This window comes from Cinclus cinclus, chromosome 26, assembly GCF_963662255.1.
Source record: "Cinclus cinclus chromosome 26, bCinCin1.1, whole genome shotgun sequence".
Classification (NCBI taxonomy): domain Eukaryota; kingdom Metazoa; phylum Chordata; class Aves; order Passeriformes; family Cinclidae; genus Cinclus; species Cinclus cinclus.
Window position 1 is genome coordinate 7166550 of NC_085071.1, and position 22283 is coordinate 7188832.

At 60.8% G+C, this 22283-nt stretch overlaps 2 protein-coding genes across 2 annotated transcripts; one reads left to right on the forward strand and one right to left on the reverse strand.

The window, feature by feature from the left end:
* Positions 1-1315: 1315 nt before the first annotated feature.
* Positions 1316-6191, reverse strand: FGR (FGR proto-oncogene, Src family tyrosine kinase). The gene is made up of 12 exons (XM_062509316.1): positions 6153-6191; positions 5671-5923; positions 5475-5577; positions 5123-5221; positions 4843-4946; positions 4622-4771; positions 4034-4198; positions 2953-3132; positions 2782-2858; positions 2550-2703; positions 1856-1987; positions 1316-1624 (listed from the first exon to the last, which is right to left on the reverse strand). Exons 2-12 carry the CDS (start codon positions 5909-5911, stop codon positions 1416-1418), a joined length of 1614 nt encoding a protein of 537 aa, XP_062365300.1. The 5' UTR covers positions 5912-5923; positions 6153-6191; the 3' UTR covers positions 1316-1415.
* A 5202-nt stretch (positions 6192-11393) lies between these two features.
* Positions 11394-16978, forward strand: LOC134053874 (digestive cysteine proteinase 1-like). The gene is made up of 11 exons (XM_062509185.1): positions 11394-11460; positions 12527-12586; positions 12831-12923; positions 13001-13173; positions 13882-14125; positions 14197-14389; positions 14479-14672; positions 15310-15401; positions 15487-15648; positions 16187-16376; positions 16703-16978. The coding sequence occupies exons 1-11, from the start codon at positions 11409-11411 to the stop codon at positions 16888-16890; spliced, it is 1641 nt and encodes a 546-aa protein (XP_062365169.1). The 5' UTR covers positions 11394-11408; the 3' UTR covers positions 16891-16978.
* Positions 16979-22283: the final 5305 nt, after the last annotated feature.

A 22283-nucleotide genomic window follows, 5' to 3' on the forward strand; every position in this document is an offset into this window, starting at 1 on the left:
CTCTGCATGGGGGCATCTTTGCAAACTCAAATGCTTCCCAGCCCAGCGTTTCCAGGCTTTTGCTCACAAGGGAAGTTGGTGTGCCCCCTTCCCACACGGCCTCAGGGGCAGGGGGGACTTTCTCAGCTCACCCCCTTGAAGGAGGCCCCCCCCCCTCCCCCCCATCCTGTGTCCTGGGACTGGAGGGGGCATCACTCAGTCCTGGCTCAGATGAACTTGGAAGCCCCTTCCCCCAACTTGGAAGCCCCTTCCCCCATGGGGGTCCCCACCCCAAATCCTGTGACTCACCCTTGTTCCCCCAGCTCCAACCAACACCCCAGTGCTGATGCCCGTCTGGGGCAACTCGTCTCTCTTGGGGTGGGACAGGGGCAGAAGGGCCCGGGCTGCCCCTAGTTTGTTAGAAAGGTTTTATTTCTCTGTATTTACAGGCTTAATAAAAAAAATAAACAACAAATCCCTCCCCTGCCCTTCTTCCCCCCCCCCATGGCATTGTCCACCCACAGCCCTGCCCTAGGGGTGCAGGGGGGTTACTGGCCACGAGGCACAGCACTGGGAGCCCACTCAGGAACGGGGGTGCCTGGAGGGGCAGCAGGCAGGGTGGCACCCTCCTCCCAGAGCCATCATATTCCCCTGGACACACGCTGCCCCAGTCCCCGATTAATTCCTGCTGCAGGGGGCTGAGCCAAGCTGCAGCCACAACCTCCCCAAGTGCTGTGGGGTGACCCCAGCCCGTACCCTCATCCTGCCCCCTGGGGCAGAGCTGCCCCCACCCTGCCTGGCCCCCAAGGACCCCCTGTGCCCCCAGTGCAAGCAGAGGTGAGTGTATGGCTTTCAGGACTTGGCTTTACCATAAAGCCGAGGAGATAAGGGACAAGGGGGTCCCCCAGATTCTGGAATCCCTTGGTGGAGGTGATGGCTGCTGGGGGGAGGCATATAAAATCTTATAAATTAAAGGAGATATAAAAGGAGGGAGGGTTGAGATGACCTCCCACACGTCAGTGCCAGGATTCTGGGGACCTGAAACCCATCCAGCTGTGCTCCCAGAAGAGACTGGAGCTGGCATGGGGAGGGAGCTCCCCCAAGTCCTCTGCTCCTGTGGGTCAGGGGTGTCTGGGGGGTTCACGGGGGTTCCCCACAGTCCCGCCTGCAGCCGAAGCCCTTCTCAGGTTCAAAGCTTGGTGTGAAGACAATAGAGGGAAGGTTGGGGGGGGGGGGGGGGGGGGGGGGCGGCACTGGGGCACACAGCTTTGTCTCCTCTCTGAGTCCAACATCCTTGTGCTAAGCCCTGTGTCCTCCCTGGGCAGCCCCCAAAAGGCATTTTGTGGGGGCACAGCCAAAGGAAGCAACCACCTCTAGAGAAAAAAGGAGATTCACCCCAAAGCCACCCCAGAGCTTGCTGGGGGTGCCAGCCTGGGTCACTGGTTGTCCCCGGGCTGGTACTGGGGCTCGGTGGCAGTGAAATAGTCCTCGAGGAAGGACTGGAGGTACTCGAAGGTGGGGCGCTCCTCAGGCTCCCTCTTCCAGCACTGCACCATCACCTCGTGCAGGGATGGGGGGCAGCTCCCAGGGCACTGCATGCGGTACCCCCGCTCCACCTGCTCCAGCACCTCACGGTTGTTCATCCCTGCATGACAAGGACTCCCCCACTCAGTGTCAGCACCCCCGTGGGATGAGCCAGCGGGGAAACTGAGGCACACAGTGGCATTGCCCTGTGGTTTGGGTAGGAGCCCAGTTGAGCATTGGTCTCTCTGATGGGGAAACCGAGGCATGGGACAAGCCTTGCCGAGGAGGGTCAGTCCATGCCTGTGCCCTGCCCAGCCCACCCCAGGGCTGCCCCTGCCCCAGCGGGCCATACCTGGGTAGGGCACCCGGCCTTTGGTCACCAGCTCAGTCAGAAGGATGCCAAAGGACCAGACATCTGACTTGATGGTGAACCTCCCAAAAAGCGCAGCCTCTGGAGCCGTCCACTTGATGGGGAACTTGGCACCTGTAAGGGGAGACAGGTGAGCCATGGCTGGGGCCGCACCTACACATAGAGCACCCCACACCTGGGGCACCCACATCTGGGGACACCCCACACCTGGGACATCCTGCACCAGGGGCACCGTCACCTGAAGCACCTTGCACTGAGGGTGTCCTGCACCAGGGGTACCCTGCATGGGGAGCACCCTGCACTGGGGAGACCCAGCACCCATCAAACCCTCTGCCTGTGGCAGCTCACACATGGGACACCCAGCACCCAAGGCACCCTGCACTGGGGACACGCTGCACCTGGGGCACCCATCCCGTGGGGCATCCATCAGTCAAAATACCCACACCCTGGGGCACCTGCCTCCTGTGGGTACCCGTTCCCTGGGGCACTTCTCCTCTGCGACACCCTGGTGATACCCTGGCGTGATCCAAGGTACCCCTCACCTAAAATACCCATAAATTTGGGGTGTCCATCATCCAGGATACCCATTCCCATCCACCGCCCAGGTCACTTAGTCCCGGGGCTGAGCATCTCCAGGCTGAGGGACACAACAGGAGGACGCTGTGGGGGTTCCCACCCTGCCGTGCCGTGTACTCATCGTCCTCGATGAGGCGAGCGAGGCCGAAGTCAGCGATCTTGCAGACGAGGTTATCTCCCACCAGGATGTTGGCAGCGCGGAGATCCCGGTGGATGTAGTTCATCCGCTCGATGTACGCCATGCCCGCCGCGATCTGAGGGGCACAAGGCAGTGAAGGCCCCCCAGTACAGCCCTGGGGGTGCACCCCCACCCTGTACCAGCCCCTCAGTACCTGGGCAGCCATGTCCACCAGCTGGGGCAGCTTCAGGTAGCGACCGTCCCCATCCTTCAGGAAATCCAACAAGCTGCCTGCAGGCAGGAGGAGTCCCCATCAAAGACACCCAAAACCCAAGGGTGCCCTGCCCCATGAGCCCCTCTGCCCTGGCAGGTGCCCCCCACTCACCCTGGCTCATGAACTCTGTGACGATGTAGATGGGCTCCTCCGACACCACGGCGTAGAGCTGCACCAGCTTGTCGTGCCGCAGTCTCTTCATGATCTGAGCCTCCTCCAGGAAGGCCTCGGGGGACATTGTCCCTGGCTTCAGCGTCTTCACCGCCACCTTCGTGGTGCCATTCCATGTGCCTGGGTTGGGCACACAGAGTCACCAGGAGCCCAGGGGACAGCCAGCCCAGCACAGAGAGGTGTGTGGTTGGATGGATGGATGGATGGATGGATGGGCAAGGAATCAGGGCAGGGCAAGGAAGGGATCCCTTGGTGGGGACTGTGATCCCACTGCATCCCACCCAGGACAAGGAGTTCCCCTCACCCCATTACCAAACTCACCCCATTCGCAAACCCTCCATGGATTCTGTGCCAAGTCTCCACCTCCCCCACCCAAGTGGCTCCTACCTGGCACCCTGTGATGCTCCCTGCCAGGATAGGACAAGGCTTCTCCTGCCCCCTGTGCTCTCCCATCCCAGCCGGCTGGGCCAGCCTTACCCATCCACACATGTCCGAAACATCCCATGCCAAGTTTCTCCTCGAGGGTGATGGATTCCCGTGCTATCTCCCAGGCGTCCTTAGCTAATCCCAGGGTCTGGGGCTTCACAGCAGGGCATGGGTGGGTGAGCAGATGGCACAACCCGTCGTTGTACTCTGCAGGGCAGGGGGGGCAGGCAGGGAGGAGGAGGGAGGGGATGTGATGTGATGTGATGGGATGGGATGGGATGGGATGAAGGCAGCATGCACAAGTGGAGGAAGCAGAGGACACCGGAGGAAGAGGATGACAAAGGTGGGACCCCCTGGCCTGGACTTGTGGTCCAATCTGCAGTGGGGGTCTGCTTGTCCATGCAGAGGTGACATGAGGCATCTTGGGGTACCCGTTGTGAGCCCAGAACAGGACATGGGATAATTCCTCGTGCCAGCAAATTGGCGTCACTCAGCCTGTCCTGGCAGGCGTGACCTTTTCCCAGGGGGGTGCCAGGCCTGGGGGTACTCCCATGTCCCCCCTGCCTCTTGCCCTGGCTTGCCCACCAGGCCCTACCCATCCAGACTTCCCCGAACTGCCCATTTCCCAGCTTCTTGAGGAGCTGGAGGGACTCGCGGGGGATCTCCCACACGTCTTTGGTTTTGACTGAGAGGTCGGCCAGTTTGGGGGTTCCCTTGTGGCACGGCACGGCCAGGCGGCAGCACAGCCCGGCCGCCCGCTCTGCAGCGGGAGCAGGGGCACAGGAGTCACCGTGGGCACGGACCCCCAGCGGCCCTTTGCCCCCCTCCCACCCCCCTGGGCATCGCCACAGCTCTTGGATCACCCAGTCACCCCCAACACGCAAACGCACCCCCCTCCGCCTGCCCCAGGGACAGCTCCGCACCCCCTCAGCCAGGCTGGACCCCCAGTCCCCCCAGCTGCATCCAGGGAGTGGGTGATGCCCCCCCACCAGAGACAAGGGGAACTCCCTGCACCCTGGACATGGAAAAGGGGAGACTCTCCGGGAGTCCCCTAATGCCAACAGCAGAACAGCCCCCTCCTCCCCCAGTTCAACTGTGCCAGCCCAGTCTCTTACCAGAGGGTCCTCTGAGCTTTCCCCACCCCTGCTATTGCCCCCCCGTGGTGCCCCTCACCCCGCCCTACCTATGTAGTGCTGGACCAGCTGCTGGACCGTGTTGAACTGGGCACGGGTGGTGATGTAGTACCCCCCGCTATCCAGTTTCCGAATCTTATAGTGCTTCACGTGGTCTCCCTTGGCCTCATCCCAGTCCCGGATGGAGAGGGAGTAGGCACCTACGTGGGGATACTGGTCAGGGAGGGATGAGGGGCACAACCCCTGGTGTCCCCCACCCCTGCCCCCATACCTTTCGTGGTCTCACTCTCCCGAATGAGGAAGGTGCCTCTGGAGTTGCCGTGGCACAGGAGCTGCCGCTCTGCATCTTTGCGCCCGATCTTCCCAAAGTACCACCTGCCACGGTGATGGGCTCAGCGCCAGGAGGGCACCGCCGAGGGGACCCCCGTGCCAGAACAGACCCCCCGTGCCAGCACTGCGGCGCTAACGGGGCTCGCAAGAACACCTGGGCTTGAGGCAGGTGGGGTTGGGGTTTGTCTCCACCCCTTCCCCCCCCCCCCCCCGCTACTCACTCTTCTGCCTGGATGGAGTCCACAGGGGCCACGTAGTTGCTGGGGATGTAGCCCGTGGCACCCGAGCTCAGTGACCTCGCCTCCCACCAGTCCCCCTCCCTGGGCAGGGAAACAGAGAACGTGGACGAAGAGGGACAGACAGACAGACAGACGCGCCCACCGTATGTCTCCTCGCCCGGCACACAGCACGGCCAGACCCCGCTTCCCCCACCCAGCTCTGCTGAGACCACCCGGACAGAGCTTGGGTCCCCAGCCTGGGTCCTTCGGGGGGTACCGAGGCACAAAGGCACGTCCCCGGGCTGGTGAGTGGGTGCTGGGGGTGGCAGGAGGTCCGGGGCTGGGGGGGGCTCACGTGTTGTTGATGATGTGGAATTTCTCCCCTTTCTGGAATGTCAGGTCATCCTCCGTCCTGGCCTCATAGTCGTACAGGGCGATGAAGAGTGTCACCCCCCCGCCTGCGGCACACGGAAGGGACCACGATGACCCCAGAGCCCACAGCCCAGGGGTGCAGCTGGGCACCCTTCCCCACATCCAGCCACGCTGCTGACCTGCGATGCCCCCGGTCCGTGCTGGCAGCACGCCGGAGGTGAAGCTGCCCGGCTCCGCCAAGGACGGGGCCGGGGGCACCACGGGCCCCTGGAAGTTGTTGAAGTCGGGGATGCGGGTGAAGATGGCCCCGGGCTGGGTGGGGTCGGGGTCGTACTGGGAGGCAGGGGGCTGGAGGGAGCCCCCCTCGCCCCCTGCCTGCCCTTTGCCAGCCCCCTTCTCTTTGCAGGGCACGCAGCCCATCCTGGGCACCGCCTGTGGGACAGAGGGTCCGTGAGCCCCGCGCCCCCCTGGCAGGGGGTAGAGGCACTGGGGTGCACCTGCCGGCCCCAGGACATCTGCCACCCTCCAGCTCAGCACACTGCATGGCAGGGGCACCCTGGTGTGTCCATGGGCAGTGGCACTGCTCCAAGGGGGGCTGTGCTGCCCGGGAGACCCCACGTCCCCTCGGCACCCATGGGTGCTCCAAGGCAGCTCCACTCACTGCGACGGCTCCTCAGGTCACTTCCGCTGCTCCATGTCACCTCAGGGAGGAGAAGAGTCACCTGTGGACACCAGGGAGGGCATCAGGTGGGAGGCAACACCCTTGCATGGGTTGAAACACCCCTGCGCATGCTGAAACACTTCTGCCGAAGGCTAAAGGACCCCTGAATACATTGAAACACCCCGTAACAGGATGCAACACCCCTGCCATGGGCTATGACACCTCTACACAGGCTGTAACACCAGCGACACGAACTGCAACACCACTTGCATCGGCCGTAACAGCCCTGCACGATTTACAACACCCTGCACAGACTGAAGCGCACATGCACAGGCTGCAACACTCCCGCATGAGCCATAACACCCCTGCACGGGCTACAACATCCCTTCACAGCCTGCAACCCCCCTGCATGAGCTCGAATGGTCTGCACGATCTGCAACACCCCCACAAAACTGCAACATTGCTCCAAGGGCTGCAACACCCCGGTGCAGGCTGAAACCACATCCTCCAGTGGGTTTTTCTCTCACTGTGTCCTCACCACACCGCTCAGGTCCTTTCAGGGCAGCTGCGTCCCCGAGGCTGAAGGGGAGCCCGAGCCGGTGGGAAGGAGCCCCCAGAGCGTCCCCATCCCCACGCCCTGTTCCTGGGCGAGTGGGTGTTCTGGGGGGGAAGGTCCCCGCTCACATCGCTGTGGTCAGGCCAGGCTCTTCAGCCACATGTGGTGAGAAGGTGTTGCAGAGGAGGAGGAAATCGGACCTCTCCTGGTAAGGAGAGGCTGTAAGGAGACATCCCTCCCCAGCCCTGTCCTTGCCCTGGCTGCTGGGCACCTAGCCACACCAGTCTGCCCAGTTTGCACTGGGCAGAGCACTCCAGTCTGCAATATGCCAGAGTTCACTCTGTCTCCTGCTGAGAGCAGAGGGAAGGAGCAGGAGGGTGTCCTGTCCTCTGCACCCCAGCACGCTGGAGGAGACAAAAGTTTTGGGGTGGATGAGATGTTTCAGGCAGGTTTTCCCAGTCGTGGTTACCGACTCCCTTTCCTCTCTCTCAGTAGGGGTGGAGAGCCCAGCTTGCTCCTTCCATCTCTGCTTTCCACACTGGTGGTGTGGCAAGGCCGCAGCCATTGCCGACAGGGCAGTGTTGCCAAATCTGAGGAAACTCGGCTGGTTGGATTTTATTCCTGATGATAATTAGTGGCTATTTAAACTGACAAACAGCCCTGGCTTTCACAAACCCTGTCCCCCCCGGGTGGGAATCACCCATCCACCACATCCAGAGGCTTCCCATTTTGCTGAATTTCAGTGCTGACCGAGCAGCGGAGCTGCCACAGCTGCCAGCAGGGATAGCAAAGGAGCATCTTCCAGGCAAGTGCAACCCCCCAGTATCACAGCATCAAGGGTTGAGGTGCTGTGCGGCAGCATTGCACCCAGGCTTCCCCTTCCCTGCACACCCAGAGCACCCCAGGGTGGCCCAGAGCCATCCCCGCCCACTGTCCATGGGAAGGGGACGCAGCTGCTGCCGTGTCCGATGGTTGCACGGTGGTGTCTGGCTCCAGCCTACCCAAAAAGGAGCTGCTTGGAGCCGGGGAGCAGATGGCAACTGAGCCCTTCTCGGCCTGGCTCCCCCAGCACCAGTCCCGGACGAGCTGCCAGGTCCCGCCCCGCACTGAGACCCGGCCAATTCATCACCCCCGTCCCGCCAGGCATGGCTGGGCACGGAGCAGCCACATCCCTGACTGCCCATCCATCTGCTCCCCAGGCCCCTGGGACACAGAACAGCTCAGCCCCATCCTCAGCTCCTAGACAGGGCACAACATCTCTTGCACACCCAGCTGTCACCCCACACGTCACCTGCAGTGCTGAAGTAGCCCTGGAGTCACCTCCATCCCCCACTCCCAGTCCCCTCATGGGAGTAACAGCAATGGAGGACCTGGCCTCTGGGGGGATGCAGCCACATGGGGTGACATGGTGGTGCTGGGAATGCCACGCCCCGTGCTGTGGGGACAAGCCATGGTGGCATTTTCCAGGCTGAGGGGGCCGCAACCACACTGGGCAGGAGGCAGCTGCCAGAGGAACTCACAGCTATGCAAGGGAAGAGGAAGCAGCAAGAGCACGGTGTGGGCTGGGGGGAGGAAGAGGATGGTGCTGTGGCCATCGAGGGGCCCACAGGACTGGCAGGACCTCTAGCCCTGGTGGCCACTGGGAGGGTCAGGCAGGGATGGCAGCAGGGCTGCAGCCCCCTGGGTATCCTGAGTCCCCCCATGCCTTGTCCCACGCTGTTGCCCTGCATTGCTCCGTGGTGACCGGGCTCCTTCTCCCTGCAAAGAGGAACCGAGAGGGCTGCACAGCCCAGCCTGGAGCTGCCGAGGTTCCTCTGTCACCCTGCGGTTCTGGAGCTCCCTGGTCCTAGCAGGAAGATTTAGGCATGAGGTAGCTGCAGTACAGAAGGGGAAAGTGGCTCATTAGGACACAGGACCTGGAGCTGTGTCCCCGTGCCATGTCCAGGACCCCTCAGACCTGGGGAGGGGACAAGAGACCACACCTGCCTCCTCCATCTGCTCCTTGTTCCAGCTCTGTGGCAGATGGTGGCGTGTCCCTGACCCTTTCCTGCTGCTCCCCGCCCCAAGTCCACCCATATGATACCTGGAGATAGAGCCCTGTTCACCAAGTGCCTGGTGAGTCGCCTGTGGCTCCCGGTGGGAGCAGGTTCCTCCACAGCAAGGGGTGCAAGGAGGGATGACACCACATCCCCTGCATGCCCACAAGCAGGGCTATTCCCTGGGATGGAAAATGAAGGACTTGCCAACCCCCAAAAACTATTTTCTCCACAAGCCCACCTATCAGCCACCAGAGCCATGACAGAGGGGTCCCCTTGCCCCCCTCCCTGACAGAAGATGCTCAGTAGAGAGGGAGCCCCCTTGGCCAGCCTTCCAACCCCATCGCTGGCTGGGAAAGCAGGATTTCCGCTGGAAGAAGAGCAATTCCCGGATCCAAGGGGCTGCAGGGGCGGAGGGAGGGAGCCAGCCAGGGCTCCAAATACAATGTCCCGAGAGGAGCGGGGTGGGGAGGGAATTGTGCAGGGCAGGAAGCAGAGAGTTCCTGTCCCTCCTTGGGACACACCAAGGATCAGGGACGAAGCAGAGCTGCAGGGAGCGGGGTGAGCATCCGCTCCGGCTGGGGCCTGAGCCCTCTGCAGCTCCACGGAGAGCTCAGCCTCCAACATCGCCCTGGAGCGCGGGCTGGGCTGGCAGCCCAAGGGCACCTGCAGGAGCGGAGGGCACAGGTGTGTGTGTGTGTCCCCCAGGGTGCCGGGTCCTGTCCCCTCCCCGGGTCCGGCACGGGGGAGGGCGCCGACCTGCTGTCACCACCAGCGAGTGCCGGGACGGTGAGCTGCGGTTGCTGGGTGCCCCCAGATCTTCACACACACCCCGCAGCCTCCCTTGACCTACCGCCCCCAGGATGGCGAGGACGGGGGTCTCCCGCCACCCTCAGGCATTGCCCAGGGAAGCAGCGAGGGCACGGTGAGGGCAGGGCCCCCAACAGACCCCGCCGGTGTCACGGGGGCCTCTGTCCCGTCCCACCCGGGGCCCAGAGCCACCCCAGGCACGGAGGGGGCATCTCTCAGCAGAACACGGCAAGGGGATGCAGAGAACCCCCGCTCTCGCAGAGGTGAGCCCTCCACCCCTGCAGCACACACCGCACACGCACCTCCTACCGTCAGCCTCCTGCTCCGCCTGGCATGGACCCCCCGCTCCCACGGGGCTCCCGACGGGACCACCGCCCGGGCAACCACGGCAGCCCCGCCTCGCCCAGCGCCGGGGCTGGGGGCGGCAGCCGTGGGAGAACCGGAGCGCCCGGCCGTGAGCTTCCCGTGTGTCTTCGGCGCTCTGGCAGCCGAGCGAGAGCTTCCCCTCCCCTCGCCCCCCCCTTCCTCCCCGCGCTCGCAGCAATGGTTCATTGTACCAGCCGGCCCAGCCGGCTGCTGGATCCCCCTCCGGATCCCCCTCCGGATCCCCCTCCGGATCCCCCTCCGGATCGCCTCGCACGCTCGCTGGGGACCGCAGCCTGCCCGTGGAGGTGGTACGGCGGGGAACAGGCATCAGGGGGTCTCTGGTCCCCAGCAGCATCAAGGAGACCCTGGCGCGGATTCCCAGGCTCTGCCTGCCGGGATTTACGGGGGAGTGTGAGGATCCAGCCTGTGTCGCTGCCTGCACCCGTCCCCAAAGCCTGGCACTGCCTCCCTGAGTCCCCCGAAGGAGAGTCTCGGGGCAGGGGACAGCCAAGGGACAGGAACAAGGTGCCCGTCTGGTGGCAGGACACGGACAGCAGATCCCCGTCCTGCTGGCACAGGCTCTCAGGGGCTGGAAAGATCCGTGGAGGGGCAGCAGACAGCCCTCCGTGCCTGGGGAACGGCAGGTAGCTCTGGCTTGTGTTCCAGGGGTGTCCCCCAAAGACGGCGTGCCGCTCTTCCGTGGTTCAAGCCAGCCCTGTGTCCACGGATTGCTCACTAGACATCGTACCCCTTATTTATCCCTTGTCCAGATGAAGTTGCTGCTGGGATGACCCCAAGTTTTGGCATTGGTCACACCAAGCCACAAACGTCAGTGAGCTCTGGGATTGGGGTAAACCACCCAGACCCCGTCTGACTGCCCCTGCACCCAGCACCCTGTGTGATCCCCCTGCACCCTGTCTTGTTCCCCTGCACCCCCTCAGAGCCTCTGCAGAGCAGTCTGAGCCCCCCCCCCCCCCCCCCCCCCTCCCCCGTATCCTCTCTGAGTCCCCCTGGAGCTGGCTCTGTCCTCCCTGTGCCACACTGTCCTCCCACACAGCTGGGCTGGAGTGGGATCCTTCCAATGTCTCCAGAGCCTTCCTCCTCTTCCTCCTCCGGCTGGGGACCTGCTCCCCAGTGATGTCACCCTTAACTTGTCACCTCCTGACTCATCCCGAGAGGGAAGGAAGCCTGGCTGACCCCAGTTCGGGGGGTGCCCCACAGATCCATGCAGTGCACCCACCCGAACGCTGCTTGAGGCATTTTGGGGCTCATCCTGCACCTCCCACGGCCCGCAGCACCGGCGTTGCTCCATCTCCCTCCGCGGGGGCCCTGCCGGGACACGCTCACCCCGCCGGGCTCCACACGGTGCCGGTTCCTTCCCTCCTCCGGGGAGGGCCCCGACTTCTGCATTGGCTCCGCCGGGTTTCGCCGCCGCTGGCTCCAGCTTAAAGCTGAGACGCCGGTGCCGGGCGAGCCGCGGTGGCCAGGATGGGTTTTCTCTGCTGGCTCTCGGGCTCTGCACTCCTCATCGCTGTCCGGGGTGAGTCTGACCCCCGCCCTGGCACTGTCACCTCTGGGAGCACCGCGGGCGTGGGAGGGACATGTGGGACACCAGATCTGCTCCCGCTGCGCTGCACGGGAGGTTTGAGTCTGGGGAAGTGGTTTTATTGCTTGTTGGGCCCCAAAATTTACAGTTCCTCCAAGACGCGGCTGGGATGAGTGGCAAAGAGGGCAGGGGGGATGTGCCTTGAGGGCTTGGTGGGGCTGGGGGCGTGAAAATAAGACAATTGCGGGTTTAACCCAACCAGGCAGGGCAGCCGAGTGTGAGGGGACGGGGGCGGCAGGGCGGCCATGCTCCCGTGGGACCCCCTTTCCAAAAAGTCGAGCAGGGTTGGGAAGTGGCTACGCCCGTGGCTGCCTCCCCAAGCCTGGCACTGTCTGGGGGTGCCCAGGGACGGCGTGTGATGGGTGCCCATGGCACAGCCCGGGGTGCAGCTGGGGTCTGCTCCTCCCCTCCTCCCCGAGGGCTGGGGGCCGGCTGCTCCCGGCTGTCCGGGTCCGGGCAGGTGCTGCCGGTCGCTCCCGGCGAGGAGGAAGATGCTGAGGGAGGCAAGGGCTCGTTCCCAGCAGCTGTGTTGGCGTGGAGTTGCACAAGCTGGGAGCCCGGAGGGAGGTTGGGGAGGTCACTGGAAGATGCCAGGGGGAACTTGTAAGGTCCCTGGCGCCCCTCAACCATGCCCTGTGTGTTGGGGACAGCTTGGCTGGGTCCCACCTTGGAAACATTCAAAGCCAGGGCTGCCCACCAGTGCTGGGGGTGACACTAGGGCATCACCCCAACACTTAGCCAGGAACTGGGGTTCCATGGGGGTGCAACAGTGCAGGGCTTACTCCAGTGTCACGGCAGGCTCGGCGTGGTGCTGACCCCGGGAGGGTGTCAGTGCCTCAGTCCCTTGGATACGCCTTTGGAGGAGCTCAGGAAGCTCTTTGGGCCAAGCAGGGAAGCCCCAAGATGCAGGGAGGAGAGGCACTGGTTTGGCAGCCTCCCATTCCCATCTCGGCTGGGGGGTACACACAGAGCCCCCCTCACCCCCTTCTCTGCCTTTCAGGACAGGACTATGGGCTCTCCCGCCCACCCCCTCAGTTCGGCTCCATCTACCATGTCCGAGGTAATGGGACCCCGCAGCCCCTGTGCAGGGGGGGTGAGCAGAGGATGTTCACACGGGTAGGACCAGGCTGTCCCAGTGCCAAACCGGCGCGGGTTCCGGCAGCTGAGCGCCTCTTCCTGACCCATCACCTGTGGGGTCACTGTCTTGGTCAGCTGTGGGTCTGCAGACTCTGGGGGACTCAGGCAGCGATGTTGGGGTGCTGAGGCTTCGGGGCTGACCTGTGTCCTGTGCTGGGGGCTCGCAGGGGTGATTAAGCTGCCCTATGCCGAGATTGAGGAGCCCTTTGAAGCCTGGTACAACCTGACAGGGAACAAGAGCCGGATCCAGTACTACGGAGGTAAGAGGTGGGCGCCTAGCGGAACCCATCCTGCACCAGCAGGACTCCTGTGCCTCAGTTTCCCTTCCCTGGCACAGGGCAGGTGATAACCTACCAGCTGGCAGCGGTGAAACCCTATGGGATGAGGTACAAGATCACTCCAGAGACGACCGAGAAGGAGGTGAACACCAGGAAATGCTTCCAGCTACCCGGCTCCAAGGAGGATGTGGTCACCGCTCAGAGCGTCTTCCCCAGCATGAGTGGCTTTAAGGTGGGACAGTTCAGAGCCTGGATCTGACCTCCCAAAGCATCTCCAGGCTGTGGGAGGGGTGCTGGGAGATGCTTCTCTCTGTCCGAGGGCTGCAGGGTGCTGGGACCGGCCAGGACCTGTCCTCACACCCCAGGGTGCAGGGAGGGTCACTTCCCCACCCGGATTGGGGCTGGACTCCTGGCTCCTTTCCCAGCTCCAGCAGCCGTGTTGGGACGTGTCACATCCCACACAAATGCTGGCATTTCGGCACGGTTTGGGCAAGTCTCTGCATGGCAGCTCAGCTCCTGCCGGCCCTAGGCTGCGTCAGGGCTGGGCACAGCACGTGAGCAGTGGGGACAGCAGGTTGTCACTGAGCTGGACACATGCCTGCATGGCGAGGGCTTGGAAGCACACAGGAAAAACCTGAAATCTTTTCAGGTTTTTGGAGAAATGGTGCAGCCAGACCCCCTGCTCTGGGTGCACAGGTTGCTGCGCACAGTTGAGTGTCCCCAGGGCACCGCTGAGCCAGACAGGGGGGCTGCCCTGTGCTGCACCCCATATCCTTGCCCCAGTTTCCATCCCATGCCTGGCTGTGTGATTATGGCCATGGAGCCACTGGATCCATCAGGAGAGCCTGGCGTGGGCACTGGGCTGTGCGAAGGGGCTGGGTGGGCTGCAGGCGGCCTGGGGGAGGTTGGGGTTCCCTCCCTGAGGCCGTGTCCCCCCCAGTTCCTGCGGGAGGAGTACTACGAGGGCCGGTACTGCGCCGTGTGGCAGAACGTCACCCGCTGGGCGCAGAAGAAGAATGTCTACACCCTGTGGGTGACCAACTCCAGCTGCGGGGTGGCCCCCGTGCACTATGAGATGCGGGGGTATAACAGCCTGCTGGGCTCCCACTACGACAAGTATGAAATCGCCTACACTGACTTCGACAACAGCTACCCCCCCTCCGTCTTCGACCTCCCCGTGAACGGTGAGCCAGGGAGGTCCCCCCCATCGTGTCCGTGGGGCTCGGGCTGACAACGTCCCCTCTTTGGTCCCCAGCGACCAAGTGCGGGGTGCTGCCGGGGAATGTGGCGGAGCACCGTGTTCTGGCAAACCCCATGGAGGACCTGGTGGGGCAGCACCGACCCTGGGCACACCGGGTTTTCCACGACTACCGGCGGCAGATGGGGCGGCGCTACGGCTCCCTGCGAGAGCTGGAGCACAGGCAGAGCATCTTCGTGCACAACATGAGGTACAGGCAGCTGGGGGGGGTGCCGACCCTCTGGGGGTGGTGGGAGGCGGTGGCGGTGCCAGCTGCTGCCGTCCCCACCGTGCCGGCAGGTTCGTGCACTCGAGGAACCGCGCCGCGCTCTCCTACACGCTGTCCCTGAACCACCTGGCCGACCGCACCCCGCAGGAACTGGCAGCGCTGCGGGGCCGCCGCCGCAGCGGGACCCCCAACAATGGGCTGCCCTTCCCCACCGAGCTCTACGCCGGCATCATCCTGCCCGAGAGCCTTGACTGGCGCATGTACGGTACGTGCGGGGTCAGGAGAGCCACGGTGCTTTGGCAGTGAGTGATCCTCATCCAGGCTTGCACTGAGTCTCACAGAGCTACCCTGCTCCCCATCACTACACTGAGGAGCCCGTGGGGCTGTGCTGCCCCTCGGGCTGCACATCTGGGATGTTGGTGAGACGCTGGAACAGGTTGTACGGAGAGCCTGGGGCTGCCCAAGGCCAGGCTGGACAGGGCTTGGAGCAACCTGGGCTAGTGGAAGGTGTCCCTGCCCATGGCAGGGGGTGGAACAAGATAGCATTTGAGGTTCCTGCCAACCAAAATTATTCTGTGTTTCTATGATTAAAGGCAGCTGGGTCAGCCCTTGGCCCTGAATTCACTCTGGTGTCCCAGGGACAGATGTGACATCTGAAGCAACATCTGGCTTCACCCATGTCCCCATCAGCTAGGAGTGACACCCCCAGAGCTTGCCCCTAGCCACGGGCAGGGGTCCCAGGCTTGCTGGTGCATTTCCCCCCCCCCCCCGCCCCTTCTCGGTTACCACTAAGATCTGTCTGTGCTGCCTCTGGACCTCAACTCCTGCCTCAGTTTCCCTTCCACCTGCCTCCATCCCTCGGTGTCAACCCAGTTTCTCATCTCCCATGCTGTTGTCCCCAGGTGCTGTCACCCCTGTGAAGGATCAGGCTGTCTGTGGGTCATGCTGGAGCTTTGCTACAACGGGAGCCATGGAAGGTGCCCTCTTCCTCAAGGTGGGAGCAGGGCGATGCCCCACGGGGTGTGGATGTGGCCCCTGGAGGGTGCCTGTCCCCATCCTGCCCCGTGTCCCCCCTGCAGACCGGCGTGCTGACCCCCCTGTCCCAACAAGTGCTCATTGACTGCTCCTGGGGCTTTGGGAACTACGCCTGCGATGGCGGTGAGGAGTGGCGAGCGTACGAGTGGATCAAAAAGCACGGGGGCATTGCCAGCACCGAGTCCTACGGCACCTACAAGGGGCAGGTGAGGGTGGCCCCTTGCCCCTGATGGCCTTCCCAACATCTTGGGGCTTTAAAGCCATGGAGGGGCCAACCTGGACGCGTCAGAGGCACTAACAGGTGTCCCCAAGCTTCTGTGGTTCACTGTCAAAGCCAAGCCCCAGGGCTCATCCAAGTGGTTTTGTCATCGTGTCCCTCAGTTTCTCTTTGTGCAAAACAGGGACAAGGGTCCTCCACCTGTGCGTGGAGCCACGAGTCACTCCATACCCACGGGTACCCAGGGATGGAGCAAAGCTGCCTGGGGATGGGGATGTGGCAGCAAGATGCAGGCAACAGCCCTCCAGGGCTTTGGGTACAGAGACAGCTCCCCACGCTGTGTCCTTGAGCAACTGGGAAAACATCTCCACCACCCTGGGCTCGAGCCGACAGCGGGGTCAGAGCCAGGATGCTCTCACAGCCTAAATTCCAGATCGCTCCCTGCATCTGCAGGGTCAGGTGGGGAGGCAGGATCCCAGTGAGGGATCCCGGGGCTCCTGATGACAGTGTGTCCCCTGGGTGTGCAGAATGGCCTGTGCCACTACAACCAGTCTGAGATGCTGGCCAAGATCACGGGCTACGTCAACGTCACCTCGGGCAACATCACAGCGGTCAAAGCTGCCATCTACAAGCACGGCCCCGTGGCCGTCAGCATCGACGCCTCGCACAAAACCTTCTCCTTCTACTCCAACGGCATCTACTACGAGCCCAAGTGTGGTGAGATGAGCAGCACGTGGGGCACGGGAGGTCCTGGGTGCCCAAGGAGATGCCAGAGCACCTAGGTGTCCTCTTTTTGGTCGAGGGAGGGGTGAAGGGGATGAACCCTGAAGTCTTCTGCAGCACTGAGGGTAGCCCTGGGACCGGGGATGCTGTCTGCACTGGGATGTCCTCTGGACTGGGATTACTGGGCAGGGTTCTTCTCCAGGCAGGGATGGTCCCCAGAAAGGAATGGTCTCTGGACAGGGATATTCTCAGGACAAGGATGCTCACCAGACAGAGGCAGTCTCAAGCAGGGGTGAGCTCTCCCATGTCATTCCCTGCAGACAACACACCGGGATCACTGGACCACGCAGTGCTGGCTGTGGGCTATGGAGTCCTGCAGGGAGAGACCTACTGGCTCATCAAGAACTCCTGGTCCACATACTGGGGCAACGATGGCTACATCCTTATGGCCATGAAGGACAACAACTGTGGTGTGGCCACTGAGGCCACCTACCCCATCCTGGCCTGAGCCACCCTGGCTCTGCAGAGAAATCCCTGGGCAATATTCTCAGCACTCAGCCCTGGATCAGACCCTTGGTGGAACCATCAGGAAGCCAGGACACAATGGGACAGGTCCATTCAGTGCTGGACACAGGGCAGGATGGGGACAGCACTGGGCTTGCCAATAAAGACGCTGGAAAAATACTGGATGGCTTCTCCAGGAGGGATTCAATTGCTGCCCACACAGCTGTGCCCCCTGTGCCCCAGGGACACATCCTGAACAGTTCCCTGTCCCCAGCCTGGTTTTCTTGCTCCTGTGACCCTAGGAGCCTCCTGGGGAGGGGACAATCCCACCTGGCAGAGCCAGCTGGCTCTCACAGCCAGCCCCAGCCACCCGGGGCGAGGGGAGCGTCTCTTCCAGCTCTGAGGTGGAGCACAACCAACCCCAGGGATTTCTGCTGAGATGAGAAATTCCTGGCATGGGGTGTAAGGGAGGGGGAAGGCCTCCACCCTGTGCCCCACTGCCCGAGCGCCTGTTGCGGCTGCGGGTGGGGATTTTGTCCCCAGGGTGTTTGCCAATGCCACCAGCCAGGCACCTTCACTTTCTGGGGCTGCTCCCCTTTTACATCGTGGCTGCGGCTCGGCTGGGTGCTTTTAGTTTGGGCTCAAGCCATCCTGGAGAGCAGGATCAATGCACAAGGATACTAAAACAGGGTGGGAAGCTCTCCCTGACCTGATCCTGGTAATCTCCCATCTTTGCTGGCACATCCCTGGAGTGGGAGGCACTTCTGCAGGGGTGGGCAGCGTGGCAGTGGTGGTGTGGTGGTCCCTGGGGCAGTGCTGCAGCACGGGGGGCACCAGCTCAGCCCTGCACCCCAAGGTGCAGCCGAATCCATCCCAGCTTGTGCCCACAGCGAGCCCTGCCTGGCTTTGTTTGGGGCTCACTGTCACCTTGGGCTGGGGGCCAGCTGGACACGTGACAAGCAGGAGGGGTGAAGGCCACTCAGCTGTGCTTCTCCCCAGATCTGTTTTTCCCTGGCTGCAAACTGCCACACGGGGTGGGGGGACACAGGGACACCCCCAGGAGCCGTGCCCAAGCCCCTAATCCATTGGGCATCCACCTGTGCTCCAGGGATGGCTCCCAGTGAGAGCTGCTGGCACTGCCAGACTCTGCTTCCCAATTCAAGAACCAATTTAGCAGCAGGCAGCTGGGAAGGGAAACCCAGAAGAAGGAAAATGTCCTGTAGCTGCGTCTGCACAGGCTCCACCTTCCCCAAAATGGGGTTTCGATAGCTGAGAAGTGACTTCCCCCCACACTTACACCCCAATTTTGTACAGCAAACCCCTGGCAGCACCTGGGGGGGCGGGGGGGGGGCTGCACTTCCGTCCATCGATGCTCTCATCAGTGGTGGCAGGTCATCATATTCCCATTTTCTTTCACTTGCTCACCTGCTTATTTGACAATTTGCTGATTGTTGAAGGAGTCGTTAATCATTCCCAGCAGGGAGGCTGGCTGGAATTCATGTCTGGGAGAGGAATGATCACGGCACAGGGATAATGTGGTTTATTCCGTGGGAGTCTAGGTCTCTAGACCTTTGATTGTCTTGACTGCAGTCAATAAAATATGCTTTGACTTTCAGGAAACCTGACTTTCAGGCTCCCCTTGGGTAGGAGATGTCCTGAATTTGCTGCTGAACATAGAGGTCCCTTCGAGAGCTGGAGGTTTTGTATCCCCAGGAAGCATTTACTGAAATTCTGCAGTCATGGCATTAGGGATATTGCAGTCCTGAGCACGGGTAGTTCGGCTGGCTGGGAACTTAAAAACCTATCTATTTTTTATATTTGAGAAAGGGAAAAATAAGAAAGGACATAGCTGAAGGGAGGTTTGCTGCTCGCAGAGCCAGATGTAGGTTCTGGCTCCCAGCCTGGCTAAACTGTGACCTCCAGACTTCCCTGGACACCCAAACCTCAGAGTGGCTCCAAGTTCTGCAGAGCACAGTTAAAGCACAGCCACTCTGAACCCTGCCATTTATTGGAAGCAAAGCTGGCCTGAGGCTGGCTCTGCATTTCAGGTTTCCTTTGGAAGAGGCACCTTGAAGGAAACTCCCCAAATTTGATACCTCGGTGCTGAAATATTAGCTGAGGTTGGTGTTCAATGGAGTGGGCACTGTTCAGAGTGGAAGATCAGAGGATTTGGGACCCACCTTCCATGTCCCTCCTTGAGAACCCCATCTCCTTCTTAGTCTGTGGGGTGGTTTGGGACGTCTCCTGGAGTCAGGATTGGTGGTAGCCCTCCTTGGTTGGCTTCCAGTCCTGCCTCATTTGTCATGGTCTCCACTCCCTCAGGGCCTCCTCCTTGTTCAGCTGCTCCTTTTTTGGCACCTGCCAAACACGAGGTTGGTGCTCAGCCACTTAAACTGGGCATAGGTGACATCTGCCTGCACACTGGGCCCTTCTGAGGCTGTCCAAGCCAGTGGTGGCTCATGCCTGCTTGGCCTCCCAGGCTTCCCTGAGCCTCCAAAGGGGTCATTAGTCCTGCCTGATGTTCTCCTGATGTTTCTTTAGGAATTGCTGCATGCAGATGCTCATCAAATGGTTGTCAGTCACCATCAGCCAAGTGAGTGCCTGTAAGTGTGGCTTCCACCCCAACAATATCCTGATTTATGGTGAGATGGGAGATGCTGACACTCTCATGACCCATGTTGAAGGTGAGGACGCTGCTCTCCATTAGGGGTGTGGAGGCTGTAGGACAGGGCTGTGACATTTCATTCTTCACTGGAAGGGTGGTCAGGCATTGGAAGGGACTGTCCAGGGAGAGTTCCTATCCCTGGAGGAGTCCCAGGAATGACTGGGCATGGCACTGGTCTGTGTGACAAGGTAGGGGACTTCATGATCTCAGAGGTCTTCTCCAGCCTCAGTGATTCTGCAATTCTGCAACTGGAGCCCCTCAGCACAGCGATGGCAGCAATCACCCTGGCTTTGGGAGTGCTGAGATAAGCTGGCACAGGGATGATCCTTTTCTCCTCCTGCCCTGGGATAGGGATAGCAGCCTTGGGGTGATCTTAGCTCCTTGCTGGGCTCCAACCCACCCACCCAAGGCCAGGCTGGACATGGGGAATGAGGCAAGACAGAGGTCACCACCACAAACAGCTCCTGGGAGGAGCTCTGTTTGCAGTGGAACAGCTCCTCTGTGGGTGAGAGCATCCAGATCTGTGGCATCAATCTGTCCACACATCCAGAAACTCAGGGTGGGCTGAGTTTGCCAAGCTAAATTATTCTCTGAGGAAGGGCGGCTGGGATTTCATCTGGGTTTGGTTTCTGGCCCTGCCCTCGGCTGTCCTGGATTCAGCATTTCCCTCCGGAGGCAGCTGTGCTCCAGCACAGACCTCTGTGCAGCAATGCCAGGTGGCCAGAAAATGCGCTCCAGCCCAAAATCTGGCTGCCTTTCCCTGCTGGATGAATTATCTGTGAAAACCTCTCACAGCTCACACAAAACAAGGTAATTATTCAGCAGGCGGGGGATACGCAGAGCCAGAATATGGAATTATTATCTGTTAGTGATTTACAGAGAACCACAGACGGTGTCAAGGAACAGCAGCTGAATCAAACTTGCTTTGGCATCCTCGTGGCTCCCAAATGCTCCAGGCGACCCCGAGGGGCTGATGGAGAGCTCACAGCAGTATTCCTGTGCCAGGAGGAAGGGGCTCCTGGGGGTCTCAGCCTCCCCAGGACAGAGCCAGGTGGTCCATGAAGGGGAAGGACGTGCTTTACATAAACCCCTGAGATTTCAGGATGGCAAAGACCATGATCCAGGGGAGGCTTTTGCTGTCCTACACAGTAACCAGAGGTTTTTGGGGCACAAATAGAAGATGTCCCTGCCCATGGCAGGGCATTAGAGCAAGATAACCTTTATGATTCCTTCCCACCCAAACCATTCCATAGCAAATGGGTGCATCTGATAGATCTGAACAGCCTCCTAAACTCTGAAGGCTGGAAACTGTTTTGCTGCCAGTGCAGCTCTGCTGGAAAATCACCGAGGCAGTGGCTTTCCAAGCGTTTCTTCTCACACTTCCTTCAGTAGCAGCTTTGCAAACTCCCTTCCTCAGCCAAACGCTTCTCCCTTGGCACCCGTGACTGCTCTGGCAGGTTTGTTGTTCACATTCTCAAACCAAACCGTTCCTTTCCCTTCAGCCCCAGGTATTTGCCACTCCATACACCCCCCACAACCCGATTTTCAGGTTTTAATTGATAGGGTGAGGGGGAATGGATTCAAAAGGGTAAAATAGGGTAGAGATAGATTTTATTTTAGGAAAAAACTGTTCCCTGGAGGGTGGTGAGGCCCTGGCACAGGGTGCCCAGAGCAGCTGTGGCTGCCCCTGGATCCCTGGCAGTGCCCAAGGCCAGGCTGGACATTGGGCTTGGAGCAGTCTGGGACAGCGGGAGGTGTCCCTGCCATGGCAGGGGGTGGGGTGGGATAGGCTTTAAGGTCCCTTCCCACCCAAACCACCTCAGGATTCCATGATTAAGTGTAACAGAATGCAGGCAGTACTGCCCTTCTCCAGGTGTGCTGTCAAACCCCAAAATCCGAGCATCCCCAGCTCTCCACCTCCTCCCATCGCACAGAACCCTTCCCTGGAGCACGGCAACCCCTGCACACCGAGGAGGGGTTTGTTCCCAGCCGGCTCTGCCAAGCTCTGCCTCCTGCTTCCCACCGACGGACATTTCCCAATCACAGCCCAGCATCCCGCACAATGCAACTCATGTCATGAAATTAAGTATTTCTCCTACACACAGCACATTTGCCCGGTGATTAAAACGAGTCCCCGAGGTAGCCAAGCACAGCAGAATTCCGGTTCATTATGCACACCCACGCAGCCAAGCTAAAAACCCAAGACACTCCCCCAGTCCTTGGGAAACCCTGAGCAGCTCAGATTTCAGCTTCACCACTTGCACCAGCCAGGACTGGGAATACTCTGTCATCTGGTGTAGGAAAAAAGGTAAGGATAGAAGTTTCCCAAAGATTTCAAGGTATCCCTTAAGGTCTGAGAAAGAGGGAAGGGTGTAGGAGCACAGGAATGTTGAGCAAATGGAGCAGATCACACAACTGTGAGTAGTTACTGCCTTTTGCTCATTCCATCTTGGATTTAGAATGAACTTTTAACACCAAAATGTCTTAATTTCCCCCATTTCTCAAAGCACCTATTCTGTGTCACATTGTATAAGATGACAACTACTTGATGAAAAAAAGAGAACAATTATTGCATATGTGCAGTGTATGATCTGCTCTTGCTGTGGCAGCTTGAGTCCAACCTCATTCCCAGAATGAAATGGGGCCAAATCTTTTCCGTATCCCCTGCTGGAGCTGTTCCCAAGCTGCGGTGTAAGCACAGGGAGCTGCTGTTTGCTCTGACCCCATTAGGG

Excerpts from the sequence above, each read along its gene's own strand:
- LOC134053874 (XM_062509185.1), top strand. The coding sequence starts at position 11,409 with ATGGGTTTTCTCTGCTGGCTCTCGGGCTCTGCACTCCTCATCGCTGTC. Across the intron at positions 14,673-15,309 it reads CCTTGACTGGCGCATGTACG|GTGCTGTCACCCCTGTGAAG; the intron begins GTACGTGCGGGG and ends TGTTGTCCCCAG. Across the intron at positions 15,402-15,486 it reads AAGGTGCCCTCTTCCTCAAG|ACCGGCGTGCTGACCCCCCT; the intron begins GTGGGAGCAGGG and ends TCCCCCCTGCAG.
- FGR (XM_062509316.1), bottom strand. The coding sequence starts at position 5,911 with ATGGGCTGCGTGCCCTGCAAAGAGAAGGGGGCTGGCAAAGGGCAGGCA. Across the intron at positions 4,947-5,122 it reads GACTCCATCCAGGCAGAAGA|GTGGTACTTTGGGAAGATCG; the intron begins GTGAGTAGCGGG and ends TCACCGTGGCAG. Across the intron at positions 1,988-2,549 it reads TGAGTACACGGCACGGCAGG|GTGCCAAGTTCCCCATCAAG; the intron begins GTGGGAACCCCC and ends CTCCCCTTACAG.